The sequence below is a fragment of the Fundulus heteroclitus genome, unplaced genomic scaffold, assembly GCF_011125445.2.
Source record: "Fundulus heteroclitus isolate FHET01 unplaced genomic scaffold, MU-UCD_Fhet_4.1 scaffold_97, whole genome shotgun sequence".
NCBI lineage: Eukaryota > Metazoa > Chordata > Actinopteri > Cyprinodontiformes > Fundulidae > Fundulus > Fundulus heteroclitus.
Window position 1 is genome coordinate 939,125 of NW_023397439.1, and position 15,849 is coordinate 954,973.

The window sequence follows — 15,849 nt, forward strand, 5'->3', positions numbered from 1 at the left end:
TCATAGATTAAGTGAACAAAACAAAAATATAATATGGACTCTTGCTCACATAAGTATTTTGGGTTACAAAACAGCAGATAAGTTGGCTAAACAGGCTGTAGATAATGATATTGATATTGATATGCCAATAAAGTTGTCTAAATCTGAAGGTAAAAGTATAGTTTGGAAAGAGAGTAAAAAGTTATGGAAAATGAGGTGGGATACTAAGATAAAAGGGAGACATTTATATAGGATTCATAATACAGTTGATGTTACAAGAATTAGAGGATTAAACAGCAGGGAGGAGGTTATTATAAATAGAATAAGAGCTGGTCATAGTTTTTTGAATGGCACTCTCTTTAAGATGGGGGAACATCTTACTGGTTTATGTAATTGGTGTAATACTATAAAAACGATGGGACATGTTTTTATTCATTGCAAGGAATATGAGAGTCAAATAAGATTATTGAGTGTGGAAATAGGTTGCAACAGAGAGCTGAAATTTGAAAATGTGGTTGCTCAGTTGAACAGTGATGGAGGGAAAGGAAAGACATTTCGTTTTTTGGACTCATTAAGAGAATTTGAGGAAAGAAATAACGGGGAGTAAAATCCAAGCGATGTCAGTAGTGTATAGCAATGATGGATGCAAGCCGCTGTTAAAAGCTAAAGAAGAAGAAAATCAGGATTGTGCGTGAGTTAGGTAATTAAAAACTGTCTACTTTTTACTGAGGGGAAACTACAAAAGACATCACAAATCGTACCAATATGCGGCTGTTTTGAGGCAACATTATTTATTATATAGTTTTGCAAAATAACACGCAGTATGCCCTACATTTTAACACTCACAAAATTTCTATACAATAGTTAAAATTTGCTGAAGGTCCTACTCGTTTTAATAGGTGCACATATTACGTCTCGCGGTCAACATTGTTTCTTTTAACTGGCTGACATGTAACTACACAACTTTTTGCTTCTGCTTCTAAATATGGTTTAGGAATCTGGGACTAGCTTGATGTTTCCATATCTACAGCTCTATGAGCTTTTAGGGGGATGGATGTAAATTTATTTATCAAGTTTATGCCCGTAGAGCTAAAAACAACAACAACAACAACAACAACAACAACAACAACAAAATAAAATAAGAAATCTCATAATGGTCTCATTATGTCTTAATATCCCCACCACCAATTTGAATGTGTTTTATTGGGATTTTGTATGAAATAGCGACACAAAGCAGTAGGCCTACACAACTGTGAAGTGTAAGGAAAGAACACACGGAAAGGAGTTGGTGCACAGCTCCTCCCTTTTCCGTCTCATAAAACTAGATGACATGCAAGGCTATCATTTCTCCTCGGAAGTCACCTAGTAACGTGTGTGTGCTTTTATCTCAGCATAAACACAGCTGGTGTGTGAAGGGCTTAGGTTTGCTGAAGAATATTAGTGGACGAACTGCATCATGAAGACCAAACAAAAATACCGACAGGTCACCGGAGAAGTTTAAGCAGGCCTTAGATTCAAAACCTCTTCCTATGAACTGTTAAGCCCATCATTTAAAAACTGAAAAAGTGTGGCACAGTTGCAAACCTACCAAGACATTGCAGCCCATCTAAACTAACATTTTGTCCACCTCATTTCATCCAAGAGGCCCATAGTAATTCTGGAGGAGCTGCAGAGATTCACAGTTGAGTTCCTGTTTAGAGGAGAATCTGTAGGCTTGCACTCCATATATTTGGGCTTTATGTATGAGGGGAAAGAAAAAAGCCATTGCTGAAAAAAAAAAACACAGAAGAATTCCTGTTTACTGTTTGCCACATAGGGGACACAGCAAACGTGTGGAAGAAGTTGCTCTGGTCAGAGATCAAAATGTAACATTTTGGCCTAGATGCAGAACACCACGTGGCTAAAGAATAACACTGTACATCGCCCTGAATGCATCATTCCCACTTTGAAACAAAATGGTAGCAGCAAAATGGTGTTTGAAGGCTTTTCACAAGGGCCAGGGAGGCTAGTAGGTGATAATACGACAATTGGTGGAGCTAAATGCAACTGAAAGAAAAGAGGCCAGGAAATAGTTGAGAATTTATTGTTTTTTTTCGGGGTTTGTTGCAACAACAACCCTAAAATACACAGCCAGAGCTACCATGAAAGGGTTTGGATCAGAGTATACTCGTGTTAGAATGACCCGCTCAATGCCTGGTTTTGAATCCAGTTAAAAATATGTGGCATGACTGATCACTGCTGTCCAAAATGTTCTCCATTTTGAAAAAAAAAAAAAAAAAAAAGTAATTCTGTAGAAATGCAAAGATCCTACCGTGATACCCCCCAAAAACTTGCAGCAGTAACAGCAGTAACAGCAGTGAAAGGTGGCTTTACAACCCGTTACACCCAAGAAGACTAAATACAAATAAATGCAGTAAGCCAACATTTTATTAGTAGAAAAGCAAAAAAATCATGCTTTCTTTTCCTTCCACTTCACAAATATGCTCTATGTTTTTTGAGGTATTGGGTTTACCACATAACATCCTCCCGTAAAATACATTACATTTGTAGATCATTAGTACTTGTGGGGTACTGTAACAGTCAAAATCTTTCTCAAAATGTAAACAAGATATAAAATTGTCACCACAGAAATGCTGTATAAAATGTTTGAAGTAATATAACTTAAATACAGAAATTAAACTATCGCATTTACAGATTCCTAGCACACTCTTTTAAAAGCAGCACTTGGTTTCCTTCTGTTCATGACAAATATTTTAATATCATTGCAATTAACCTCTTAGTGATAAGATGCAACACAATAGGGGGTTGGAGGTCAAAGATCAACTCATTGTCAACAATACATAAATGTTACATTAATATTTTAGCTTTCACTTAAAATTAAATCCCCGATTTTCCCCAGGGAGAAATGATGATGCAACAAACAACTTCAATGAGATTTAAAAACAGCATTTAGGTAAATAGTCTCAATTTATTGCGGATTCGGATGGTGCCTACAAAGTCAGATATGTCCATTTATTCACCTAAGATTTATAATTACTGCTGCTAAATGGCCCTAGATTTTCATTTTTACAAGACCATAGCCTATTACATTGCCATCACAAATTATGCTTGTCTGCAAATTATAGTTTCTCTTTGCCGGCATAAAAAGGACTTTTGACCATATCAACACTTAAAACAAAGGACAAGTTAGAGAAACTTGGGAAGGATTAAAGAAAGGCACACTGACTCAAACTGAGAAAGGAGGCATTTTTAAGTAACTACAGATTTCAACATTATCAGTTTAAACAATAATAATTAGGTAAAAGTTAATGACTGTATCACCCTTTAGCCATTTTTTAAAAGAAGGTAAGGATGCTCAACAAACACCAAGGCTCAAGCCTGCTTTGATATGTGAACTGCTGGTTACCAGTGGTCTTGTCCTCTGAAGCGCCTCCTGTACAATTTACACCTTCAAGCCTGACTGAAGTTTGCAGTTGCCCACATAGACGCCGAAATGCTTCGGCTGAAAAGTTTATGGACAAAAATCACAAGAATAGAGCTATTTGGCTGAACTGACAAAGATTATATTTGGAGGAGTCAAGGTGAGCCCTTCCAATCTAATGACGTTTTACCTGCTTTAAAGCACGGTGGTGGTAGCACAATGCTGGCTGTTTTGCTGGCAGTGGTGCTTCAAAATCGTAATGGGATAACAGATTAAAGGCCCCTTTAAACTCATTGTTAAATATTCATATGCATACATATTTCATGTGTATTTTAGTCCATCATCATCAGGAAGCGTATACATCCCAAATGCAACAAATGGAGCAATACCACCAGTATTAGTGATAGGGCAATTGTGGTGCAGTGCAGCTCAAACACCAACAGCGAAAAGAACAAAAAAAGAAAATGACAATAGAAATATGTGATAAGTATTATAATAGTAGATTATTAATATTTTCCTCAGCATCGTAGAGCTTGTAATTTCCCTTTGAATTCAGAAGTTAACTCAGAACTGCCCTCTATTTATGTGCATAGAGGGACCATAAATGGCCCTTAATGCCATATTCTTGCTGGAAACTTTCTCATAATTGGGTGTTCCAGTATTCAATGATTCCAGACACGTATGACTGTGAGCAACTGTGGCTAATCTGGAAGGGTACGTGTTTTGCAATCTGAAAATTGTGGGTTCAGTTCCAGTTTCCTCCTGCCAGATGTCAATGTGACCTTGGGCAAGGCACTTAACAAGCTGCCCACCCATCTTTCATTGTTGTATGAATGTGTGCAGAGTTTTAAATCAAATGGATGAATGTGGCTCTGGTGTAAAGTGCTTTGATTGGTTGGTCATCTGGAAAAACTCTAATTCAGTCTGTTTACATCAATACTGGTTTTGGAATGATTAAAGCAGGCTAACATTAAACTAATGTTGTGAAACTTCACAAAGCTCCAATCTTAAAAGTATTTAAAATCTGTGAATGATAATTTAAATCTGGTCCCAGTTAAGGAAATCAAGTAATTCAAACAAATTCTAATTTTTCTTTCCCTGAAAAGTGGTCAAATATCCAGTCAGGATAATGGCAGGCGCTTGCTCATGGCTTTAAAAAAGAATGGTTCAGGATGCAACCTAGTATTCGACATTCAACAGATGTATAAATCTATGTCTTACTATATTATTTTTACATTTTGTGGATTACAGAAAGCAAATCTAAGTAAATCTAAGCTTGTGCACCCTACAACTCTATTAAAAAATGACGTAAACTGTGTTGTACAATTAGTTCTAATGGTTCACACTGCTACCAGAAAAGGTGATGAAACATTTTCAGAAACAAATGAGCGAAAGTCTGGTTGCCTCCGATTCAAGCATGTTTGCTGTTGAGATGACCCGGATAACTGAGAATCTGCACAGGTGTGTTGTATAATCATGGTTAAAACCCTCAAAATGAATACTGACACCCTGGCCCGTGATGACTGTGAAAACCTCTGACTGCCACTGTGAAAACTTTTTACAAATTTATTCTTTATTTTTGTATCCCACTTTTGATTTCAAGTGTGCATGTGCATCTTTTTGTTGCATCAACATTTCCTCTGTGAATAACTACACTTAAAAGCTACAACACTGGAAACATTTTAAGTGAGTTTCAATCTAATCTAAAAAGCTGAGAGCTGTTAACTATCAATACCCTTGATTACTGTTACTGGATAGTCTTTCTCATATGGTCTTACGAAATTCAAGGCATTTATACTGGATAGTTTTTTTCTGGCACAGATGCTTCATTTAGGTGTTTGTTGATTCAAAAACTGTTTTTGAAATCCTAAGTAATAAGACAAACAACAAAACGTGTAAACCTTACCGCTGATAGCTTGTGGTTTCACATCACTTTAAACTCTTACATCAGCATCAGTTTTTGCCAGAGGGAAATGAGCGGCTTCCTTGTAATTAGTCTTCCAGGCAAAGAAAGTAGTTAAAGTTTGCTCTAACTGGAATTACACATTATACTAAGTTTAGTTCATGTAGCTGCATTTGCAAATTATTTGAAAGAGTTTATATAATATTCTTTATTGCTCTTAAAACATGAAATAACTTTGTACACAGACAAAAGACCACAGTGACGACAAGATCATCGACAGTGAATAAAGACAGGAATGAATAAGTGCACAAAAAACAAAACAAAAAACAAACAAACAAAAGACCGAGTCATGGTGGCCATTATTATGTGAATGAAACACAGACTAATCAACTCAGCACAGTGCTGGTCATTTCACCCCTTCGCCATTTTGTAATCTGCCACTGGAGGTTATGTACCCGCCTTGCATTAATTCATACTCTTCTTGGGGAAATTTTGGCATCAAATAATTGTAATAAGTAGTTTTCTTTCATCAACGGCCAATCTACTATGAGGAAATGTTATGTGACTTTCTAAAGTAACATCTACTAACAGAGGGTTGATCAATGTTATTTTGCTTTGACTAAAGATCCTTAGAGTCAACCAGTCCAACCGGGGATCACAATCACATTAAATGGAAATACGGTAATTTCTAAACAAAACATACAAGGTACTGTATCGCAAATGTAATTCTAAAGTAGCATTGGGGCATATTTGTCATTATTTACCTCCATAAAGAATTAAAATAATAATTTACCAAGATAAATAATTTGATGCACATTGTAAGCACAGATCAAGAGTTCAAATTGGAGAAGAGATGAATTGACCTGGAGCCCATTTAGCAAAGCAACAAAAACAATGATAATCACAGAAAATATTTCTTGTAATGCTGAAATGTTCTCAGGCTGATGAGGAAACATAGTCTGATATTTCTGTTTATAAAAATAAACATGTCCCATGCTTTATACTGATATTCTTCAAAATATATGTTTTTGCTATTAGTCTCTATGTTACATTAACACTATAAATAATTACGTCACAGACATATCCTATTTACAAAATAGTGAAGGGCTTAAATAAATCCTAATATCACAAGTAATGATTTAAAATGATGTCTTATTCGCTCAGATGTTATATGACTATATAATTTACATCTGCTTTGTAAAATTATACGTTTCCATACTGGATACCATTTAAAAATTGTGAACATGGTTCCTTTTTCAGTTTTGTCTGCGTTTCCCATTTTAAAAAAAAAGTTTAAAAATCTGCACATTATTGTCACCTTCAGCTCCAACATGTTTCCCTGAAGTTTGCAAGGGAGAAAAAAATGTACAGTGCTAAAAAAAAAAAAAAAAAAAAAAAAAAAATTACAAAAATGTTATGGTAATGTACCATTAGCAGCAGAGGAAACACTGTTAAAAGAGAGTGCTTGTAGACAACAGTTTAAAAAGATTTAGATGTTTTCAATGAAAAAAGCACATTGTGAAAGTGACTTGTTAACTCGTATTAATTATTGCTCATTTACTTTCAACAATGTCATCCTTAGACTCAATTTTCTTCCGGCCGAGTGTCATACAGTGTAAGAGAATACATTTGTGGGATTAAAAATGTCACCAATAATTTTGTTTTGTAGCACTTTCTTTTACCAGTCTATCCACTATACATTATAGGCCAGCACAGGTATAAAGCATCGGTGGTAGATTTCCTGCAATAACAAGAGGATCTGACACAAATAAAGATTTCAGACAGGAAATGGTGTGTTAGTTTTATTAAAATACATAGAAAACTACTTTGTGTGTTTAAATATTTGCTAAATTGCACAATGTGTAACAGCACATAGAAAGCAGATTTTCTTATTTCGTATCTGAAAATAAGAATACAAATTAAAGAGTATTTTGAAACAGGTCAGCATTAGCATTAAGGAGATGAACTGTTGTTGCAATGTTGACTCAAGTAAGGTTTTCAGCAGCAGAATGAATCAAAAACACTTATGTAAACATTAAAGGATACATTTTAACTCCAGAAATCATTTTGAGGTTGTGCAAAATCCTAGTCACAGGCTTACTCACTCGCTAGTGAAGAAAATTTTTTTTTCTGTGATTTACAATCAGTGAGATGCAAGTGAGTCATGAATCGATAAATGTGTAAGTACACAGTTTGTGTTACGGGTTATATATAGTTCTTTTTTTTTTTTTTTTTACAGCTGAGTGAGGTGATGGCACTCATAACTGTACAGTGGATAAAACTGTGACTTGGGTCTCTGCTACATTGTCTGCTTCTAAACATGTGTGTTCCATACCTGCGTTTTTGTAATGAGAGAATGGGGCCCCGGTCATCAGTATAGCCTGTTTTATACTTCTTGTTCAGTACTTTGCTGTTTCCAACTCTTTCCCTTACATTTTGCCCCACAATTGTATGTCACACATTGCCAGCACAGCCAACAGAGATCAATTTTGCATTACAACAGGTGACAAATTCCACAAACACATCAAAACCTAACCAGCCAACCCTTTGGACTATTCAGTTTACAGAAGTCGCTACGTGACAAGATCTCTGAATTATTTTTGTCCACTGCATACATTTACTTCTGGTGTATTATCACTTTTATATTTATATTACTTCAGTATATTTAAATAAATTTATAATTATTTTCTTCACAAACTTTATATTATTTGCTATATAGACACAACTAAAATATACATAATATATAGATATATAAAATATTTTACTAGAACAATTCATATATATATATATATATATACTGTATTGTGAATGTTTATATGAGGTGATTAGCCCTGTGTCACCCAGTCTGCTGTAGAGTTCTTACTCCATTGTGCATTAGTTTGGTATATCTCTATTTTTTCAAAACAAGGCTACCTCAGGGCCTGTAAACATGGGATGAAATAGTTGCAATTGTTACTGAGGATGATTCATTGCTGATGTAGTAAAAATTGTAAACGCTAAATAAAGAATGAATTTGGACAGAGTAGCCATCCACACGTTCCTGCCAGATTTGTTCCTACTGGGCAGGCAGAGTTTTGATGGGTCGTGTAAGTGAGCTCATGTTATTGGTATTGGAGCAAATCTGAGGGCTCATTGTCTTTGTTGGCAAACTACTTGAGTGTCCCATGGACTCTTCCGCTGCACGGAGAAGCAAAGTGTAGTTGATAGCAACCTCCTCAACTTTCCTCAACAGCTGTAGCCTCTGGGCTTCCGAGCGGACTCCTCTGACAAGTTTGATGAAGGTCTGAGTCAGTTCACACAACACCTGGAAGCTATCTGAAACGACAGCTAGCATTCGTGTTGGGCTTTTTTCAACACTTGCCACTCGCCGACATGATGCCCTGAACTCTTTGAATCGCACCGCCAGTTCCTGTTTGTACTCTGCAATCCGTGATGACTGAAGACGAGCTTCACCTTCGGCCTGTGGGCTGTTGGCACACTGTCGTAGGATAGCTAACAACTCATTAGCATCTAGCTGGGCATTTAGAAAACCATCAGGTAAACTGAAACTTTTCCCCTGTAGAGCCTGTACACGGGCAAGGCTCCCCTCCAGTGTTCCACAGGTTCTAAGGTCAATATCCTGTGTCTGTGGTTCCTCTTCCTCTTCCTCCTCTTCTTCCCCACTGCAGTCCTCTGCATTTAGGACCTGGAGTGTTTTACTTACAACTGGAAAGGTACGCGAGTCAACGTCCATGCCTGGAAGGACCTGTAGGGGTATGGAGTATGAAAGTTCATCTTTCTCACTGCTTTCATCTGCAGCTTCACACTTCCTATAACAGAAACAGAATGAGCAGCATTTGTCTTTGTCATCGCTGTCTTCACTGGGCAATGTGAGCAAAACCTCCCCAGTCCCTTCTTTAGTATCACGTAACAGTTCCTCTCCCTGAATGAAAAAAACACCCCTTTTCCCCTTCCCCTCTGCCTGGTGAGACTGCGTGTGAACTGGCTCTACAGGAATTGGTAGCCTCAGCCCCGTGGCTCTCACTCTTTCCATTTCTTTCTCCAGACTTTTGGCTTTTGGCTTCACTTCAGCATACACCGGTGTGCTTGAACTATTGTCCAGCTCCCCAATACTGTATCGTCTCTGAAGCTTTTTGTATTGTGGAGCTCCCATGCAGTCAGTTTGAGAAGTACAAGTAGGCACGCAAGAGCTCTGGTCTCCTCTTGGCTCTCTTGACTCAAGACTGGTAGATCGTATTCTTGTAGTCTTGATCTCTAAAGTTTGAGGTCTCTTGGGGGCACCTTGGGCATGAGGGGCTTTGGAAACAGCTGGAGGGGTCTTTGAGATAGTTCTCTCTCTGCCTCGATTTTTTGTCTCTGTAGCGCTGCCAACTGGTGTATCAGGAAGTCTCATGCCCCTGCACATTCGTTTACAGTCACAACTGCGTCGCTGCTCCCTGGAAATCCCTGGAGCTTTAAGGACAGGGCTGGTACGGAGCTGGCAGGCACAAGGAGTGCCTGATGGCACAGGAGAAGATCCTTGGGGTATAAATTCTCCTTGTGATGACTTGGGCTTCAGCAGTTCCTCTAAAAACTCTAGCTCATACTGCCTGACTTTTTGCAGCTGTGCTCTTCGTTCATCTGTCTCTCTTCTCATTCTTGCAGGAAATGTTGCCGAAAGAAGGTTTCTAAAGCTCAAGAATGGGGCATTGCGCTGTGCCTTCTTACCACTGCCCTGCTTCTTTGAGTCTCCAGCTGGAAGAGTGGAGACTTTTTCTACATTGGGACTTGGGCTCGTGAGATCATCTAAAATAGGTAAGGATTTTATGGCACATTTCTGATCCTGTGGCTCTGTGCGGGATTTCCCGACGGCAGCCTCAATCTTGTTTTCAGATGTTTCTTTCCTTTCTGCCTTTACAGGCAAATGAGGCGATAACTTGGTTTGTATTTGAGGGCTTGGTTTTGCCAAATTAGGATCTGGTCCTGCTCTTGCTGTGTTTTCTTTGCTGTTTGCCAGTTGGAGGCCTTTGGCTCGAAGACGCTCATCATCTGTGGGAGAGGATGACTGAAACACAACTATCTTTTGAACCTGTGGGTCTTTTAGCCTTAGTTGAGGTGCAGGCTCCTGTTGTACTGGGCATGTGCAGAACAGGTCATCCACTGGCAGAAGTTCTGCGGAGCTTGAAGGCTTCATGGTCTCACTGGAGGCAGTCGTGGCTTCTTGGCACATATTAGTGGGGGAGATTTTGGCAGAGACACTTGTGTCCACAGGCAAAATTTTAGGTAAGGCTTTGTGTATTGTGTTTATAGTAAGAGGTGCTGCTGTCTTCATCTTCACACCGTCAGAGAGATTTTGAGACTGCGTTACTTCTGTAGAGTTTGATATATTCTGATCTGCACTAACTTGAGGTGTCAATGATGTATCCGTTTTTTTCGGTACTTCTAGTGGCTTTGAATCAGAGTCAGAGGCGTTTGCTTTGGCAGACTCAGAGATTGCTTTTAATTCTGCTTTCTGTTCAGTCTTAGAACTGTCTTGATTGCCACCTTGTTCTGTCACGACCCTAAGAATTGCTGAATCTTGGGTGGGGCTCACTTTAAAGGGAACAGTCTTGCTAAGGATTACTTGCTTGGGTGGGCAACCAGCGCGGATCTGACCCACAGTAAAGGCCCCAGTCCCTATGGTCTTTGCTGTGCAGCCAGGGATTGCCATGGGGAAGTCCCGGCGGCAGAGAATACGCTCCTTGTTGATATGGTGAGCTAGTAGATATGCCTGGTTCTGGTTTTGCTTCATTGCTGACACCATCTCAGAAACATCTGTCAATTCAGAGGAGTTGGTCTCATGACCTGAATCCAGTGAAGACTCAGGTGTAATGGCAGCTAAGACAATCAACCCTGAGGAGGACACCAACAAAGTGCACAGTTAGTATAATCAAAGAAGAAATATCAGTACAGAAATGTGTGGATGTGTGTCACAAATAGGATAAAGGGTTTTGGAGTAACTTTATCTTCAACCTGTAGTTCTAGACCAAACCTATAGGGGTTTTGCAGACTTACCCGTGCACCGGTGAGACTGCTCCATATGAGAAGCTAAAACTTCACAGATTTTGTATGAATTGAAGGTTTTGCTTAATTTATAAATATTAGTAAATGTTTTGCCTTTGTTCATAAAAAACACCCCAATAAATGATCTTACTTAGGATGCCACATTACGACATACAATGTTTAATAAACATCTTTATCATTTATGTAAATATATTTTAGTAAAAATGTTCAGTAATGTTTTCAGTTAAAAAATGTATAATCGTAATTTTAGACCCAAGTAAACCGAAAATCTGTAAGTGTTATGTGAATAAAGGAAACATCAGTAATACCATGTATTGTCAATTTGGTATCTGTTTGATCAGAAAAAGAATGCTGTAAGTGAAATGTGAGCAGTAGTGTGACTGAGGCTGTTGACCTGCAGTCTGTGTTGGTTGTTGAGGGTGATGCGGGAAGTCCTCAGAGGCTGCCAAAGCCTCAAGGGCCTGTAAAGTGGACACCAAAGCGTCATCAAGCTCCTGGGCATGATCTCGAACTGTTCTTGTGGCCACATTATCAATCAGTGTCACAGGCACATCTTCTTTAGCTTGTGCCAGCTTTCCTGTGGCAGTCTCAACACTTGCACTGGATCGTGCTTTCTTTGCTCTTTTTGGGTCATCCTCGTCAGAGCTGTTGTCCCTGAAGCCAGGTGGTGGAGCAGCAATGGCAGGAGGTGGTGGTTGCAGCTTTTCCCCTCCACCATTTGCCTCCTCCTCTTCCTCATTTCCAGGAGGTGGGAGGGCCATGAGGTCTACAGCCCCTCCATCTCGAGAGGCACACGCGCTGGAGCAATGTCTCCCTGAGCTGCCACTGCTGTTTGCGGCCGCTGAGTGACCCTCGGCCCTTAGTCTGGCTTTGCAGGAGTCACAGAAGTACCGTGAGGTTTTCTTTGATTGAACCATTGTTTGGGCCCTCACTCGAAATCCTGTGTTCTCCACAGCTGGGCTCTCTAACACCGCAGCTATTTCCTCTGTACTCTCATGTGTAGGATCTGATTTGGTACGGGGTCGACCAGGGGGCTCACGAGAGATAAAGTTCTCATTGATGTCGAGTTCTGCCTCTGGGTGCACTTGGAGCTCCTGAAATTGCTGTTGCTCTCTAAGGTGGATGTGACACAAGCCTAGATGTTGAGGTTCTGCAGGGACCATGGATCTTGAACTTCCTGACTCCCTGTGCGAACTTTCCCTCTCCTCCCCTCGCCGCCCTCCACTTTGTAATCCGGCTGCCCCAGCTCGTGGGTGGGGATGATGGGAACTTCTGTAATCTAAGGATAGAATGGTCAGAGCAGTGGAGAGTTTGAGGTGTTAAGAACTAGGGATAGAGAAGATCCAGATGGACAAGCAAAGGCAACAGCTTGTGGTCAGATGGCACATATTTATTTCAGAGATGAATGTTAAGGGCTGAAATCTGTTTGAGGTTGGAGGGTTAGATTCTGGTGTGATGTAATGATACGATGGCAAGACTCTTCTTTAATGTAGACTACAGATTGATGTAGCAGATGCCTGAAGATCTGTTCATGAGTGAACACTAAAAGTTTATGATTACAGCAAAAAGCAGACTTCATGTTGCTCTATCTTGGAGAAAGCAAAATGGCATTCCAGTCCAATGAGTTAGAATGAAGATGGGAGAAGAGACAGCAGAGGGCGCCATGAGATGGGAAAACCAGGTTGTCAAAAATGACTCCATTCAGTAAAAAAGCAATGTTCATAAATGTCCATGAGGACTTGACACATAATGCAGATAATTCCTGACAGTAACTTACATAAAGCTATAATCAAGTTATTTTCCTCATTTCAAATCACAATTTACTCTAACTACATTTTTTTCTTGACTTACATATGCACATTTAATCAATCTTTGTTTAATCTATTCACTGTATATACATATTTAAAACATTGCTTGCATAAAAGAATTTATGATATTTACCTGGCTTGGTCAGCTGAGACTGACCAAAGTTACGAACGTAGATGGTTCGTTTGGGGTCTACAAATAGCTTATAGTAGCCAGAGATGAGGCACGCAAAGTTACTGGCGTCAGGCCATTCCATGAGTAAAACCAGAGGCTGCAAGGTTGTGGTAGAGAGGGAAATGTAGAGGGATTATTTCACTATTACCTGGTTAGATAAAAGTTACAAAGGTTCAGAGATATGGTTCTCAAACTATCGGCCAAAGATGCACTCAGAAGAAAATTAGATTATATAACTGATAGACCCTTACTGCCAAAACTACTGGGTTGTTCAAGTACGGTGATTCGTGGTTTATCAGAAATTAAATTAAGAAATTATGAAGTCCAGTGTAGAAAATCTGGAAATGACATCAAACCCAACTAATTCCAAATTTGAAAACCACTGTGGTTTTTTAAGTGGCATTCCAAGTAACTAAGCTAACTGCAATTAGTAATACAAGCTATCAGCAATGTGTTTCTCTGCACAGTGTGCTTTGAAAACTGCAGCTACACGTTTGTTAACTGATATTGTAAAACCCAGTGTGTGTAAAAAATGTGATGCAAAAACAAAGTGTCAATGAAGAGATTTTTTTTGTCACTGAGTTGTAGATGTACAGTACACGTTTGTTAACTGATATTGTAAAACCCAGTGTGTGTAAAAAATGTGATGCAAAAACAAAGTGTCAATGAAGAGATTTTTTTTGTCACTGAGTTGTAGATGTACAGTAGCTATTTTGGATTTTGAGGTTGGGCTTGGTGAGGAACCTCCAGCTTTTCAGGTTAGAATTTTGACTCATATATTGTAAGTTTGAATATTTCCAACTTCAAACTTTTGGAGTAAAAATTACCTTGTTGCATCCTTCATGTATAGGATTTTTAGTTATTAAAAAATTAAAAAAGTCTAGGTTATACTGTGCTAAAATGTCTTTCAGAATGCCGGTACTTGCTGTGAAACATTTGAGAACCATTGCTCTAAAGCAATTTTTTGTAAACTTTAGCATTGATTCTATGGAGGAAAAATTGTAACGTACACCCTCATAGGCTACTCTCTATTACCTTGGCTTCATGAATTGATACTTCAACACGAGCCACTCCTTGACTCTCTCTGTAAAGCTGGATCTTGGAAATCCTGCTGAATTCAGCCAGAACTGTTGTGAGGTTGTTTTTCAGGTCAATTACATGACTGATGCCGTGTCGAGGCCCCACCAGTAGTGTCGTGGCAGACTGTTTTTCATCCTGTAACAGAGTGCAAAAACGTTTTATTACTGGTTGTTACACATTCTATGGTTGGAACAAGTCCTTGAAATTATGGTTTATCATAACACGCCCTACAGGTGTAAACATGATAGTAAAAATGGCTAAGCAATTCATTTATATTCTGGAATGCAAATACTTGAACATATCTTACCAGTCCCACAGTGTGAAACAGTATTCCACCAAAAAAGGTGGGGAGCTCATTGAGTATTCGCATGTACTGCAGGCTTTCCCTGGAGTGGAGGAACCTGCCAGCGTAGAGATAATTAGAAAAAGCTCATCTGTCAAAGTAAAATCCTCCTGCTTCACTTCCTAAATGCTCTGGGGGGCACTGTTGAGCCACGATTCTGGTCAATTAAAATCTTATACAACTGGTAAGGTACAGCTTGCCCAAATTACTTGCTATCAAGCAATCAAACTTTATCGCGTGCAAAGAATCAGCAATGTGGTGAGAATTTATGCTAATTACAATCAAGTTTGTGTCTCCTTTGTGTTTTTCCATTTTAAATAACATTTGGCTGTTACAATTGTTACAGCCGATCTAAAAAGTTACATTTCCCTTTTTATCAAGTCACCTTATTCCCTGACGGTGGTGGATGTTGGTATGTCTTCAGCAGCTGAGACAAGGATTTGCACACATTCTTCTCCTTCACTGTGGGAAGAAGAGTGAGTGGAAGGAAAGGCTCTAGTCCCCACTCTTTTCTGTGAGGGAGACAAGTGAGAAAATGGTCGATTTCAATACACAAAAGAGAAAATATTGTACAAGACAGAGAGGACAAAAAGGGTTTTTTTTCATCTCATTGCAAGGCACGTTGGGGGTGAGTAACATCCTCATCAACCCCTGGCTTCTTATTGTAATTCGAAGTCTATTACAAGCACAGCGAATCTGATCTGCTGCTGTGGTTATGATAGCAGTTACTAATTACTTGCTAAGTTGAGGAGTTGGGAAAATAAATGAGGACATTTTGGGAGATGTAACTTCACAAAGCAATGCATTTTGTGTTGGATAACTACCTAAGAAAAATGGTCCTTGAATAATCAGAACTTCTAATACGTTTTGGATTCAATAATTAATCATTTATACGTTGAATAGCAAACTTTACTGGGAGTCTCATTGATGTGCTAGAGGCATTAATGGAGTTGCTTTGTGGACTTACTCAACATGTTTGAGCGAGATCTTCTGATTAGGCCTGGCAGAGGACACGGTGATGTAGATATGGAGGGCGGCCAGTCGTAACTGACGTCAGATTTCCAGTCCAAGCTAAAGCGCTCCTTGATAACGTCATTGCGA

The 15,849-nt window shown here is 39.1% G+C and overlaps 2 protein-coding genes across 2 annotated transcripts; both read right to left on the reverse strand.

The window, feature by feature from the left end:
• Positions 1–7,521: 7,521 nt before the first annotated feature.
• Positions 7,522–11,107, reverse strand: LOC118562543 (FERM and PDZ domain-containing protein 3-like). The gene has a single exon (XM_036134983.1). It carries the CDS (start codon positions 11,083–11,085, stop codon positions 8,359–8,361), a length of 2,727 nt encoding a protein of 908 aa, XP_035990876.1. The 5' UTR covers positions 11,086–11,107; the 3' UTR covers positions 7,522–8,358.
• A 534-nt stretch (positions 11,108–11,641) lies between these two features.
• LOC118562544 (FERM and PDZ domain-containing protein 3-like) lies at positions 11,642–14,444 on the reverse strand. Its single transcript, XM_036134984.1, has 3 exons — positions 14,361–14,444; positions 13,287–13,422; positions 11,642–12,624 (listed from the first exon to the last, which is right to left on the reverse strand). Exons 2-3 carry the CDS (start codon positions 13,405–13,407, stop codon positions 11,663–11,665), a joined length of 1,083 nt encoding a protein of 360 aa, XP_035990877.1. The 5' UTR covers positions 13,408–13,422; positions 14,361–14,444; the 3' UTR covers positions 11,642–11,662.
• Positions 14,445–15,849: the final 1,405 nt, after the last annotated feature.